This window comes from Chrysochloris asiatica, unplaced genomic scaffold (genome assembly GCF_000296735.1).
Source record: "Chrysochloris asiatica unplaced genomic scaffold, ChrAsi1.0 scaffold05213, whole genome shotgun sequence".
In the NCBI taxonomy this organism is placed as follows: domain Eukaryota; kingdom Metazoa; phylum Chordata; class Mammalia; order Afrosoricida; family Chrysochloridae; genus Chrysochloris; species Chrysochloris asiatica.
In genome coordinates this window covers 4,406-5,111 of record NW_006413731.1, presented here as the reverse complement: position 1 = coordinate 5,111, position 706 = coordinate 4,406, and the positions used below count along the sequence as shown (strand labels likewise).

The following is a 706-nucleotide window of genomic DNA, read 5'->3' as shown; positions in this document are numbered from 1 at the left end:
CGCCTGCATGCCAAACACAGACAGGGTGCCGGTGCCCGTGCAGTCCTCCTTCCTGACGCCGCAGGGGAGGATATGCTAGATGTGGCCCACGTATTGCAGCTCACCGTGGGGCCACGACGGCGCGGGCTTCTGTGCGGCGGCCGGCGGCTGCATCGACGGTTCAGAGCCGGCCGCAGGCTTGGCGCGGAGGCGAGGGGGTGCGGGCGGGAAGCTCAAATAGCTTTTTAATGTTTCTTCATTTAACATGGAGGAACATTTTAATCAAATTGCTATTTTAATCTAATTGTGCTTAAATTTGGGCATATTTTCATATATCTGTTTCTTTATGGCGAACTGACTTTTAATATTTTTTAGTGGATTGTTCACTAGTTGGTTGGTTTTGATATTTTTGTTTGGTCCTTATGAGTTTTTTGCTTAAAAAATTTTTTGTATATTAATGAAATTTGTCCGTTGCCTCTTGACAATATTTTCCCAGGCTTGTTCTCTATCTTTTAACCAGTGGGGCTTGGATTTAATTTTTTTTGTCTTTTAACTTTATTACTTTTTTTGGACTGAGGAAGTAAGAGTGTATATGAAGGAAAGCAGCTAAGAAGAGTAGAAGGATTGTCTAAATATGTAGGTGTGGAAAGAAGAAGCAAGCAGAACCTTCCCAGCTCTGTTGCTCAAGTGCATATCCCCTTTCATAAGAGTAACCAGCCTTTCAGAG

At 43.8% G+C, this 706-nt stretch overlaps 1 protein-coding gene across 1 annotated transcript in view; it reads right to left on the bottom strand.

The window, feature by feature from the left end:
- The window catches only part of LOC102828932 (thymidylate synthase-like), a 999-nt gene extending 753 nt beyond the window's left edge, over nucleotides 1–246 (bottom strand). Inside the window, exon 1 of the mRNA XM_006878114.1 lies at nucleotides 105–246. Within this exon, the coding sequence (XP_006878176.1) occupies nucleotides 105–246 (142 nt within the window). The remainder of the gene's footprint in view (nucleotides 1–104) is intronic.
- Between the last annotated feature and the right edge of the window lie 460 nt (nucleotides 247–706).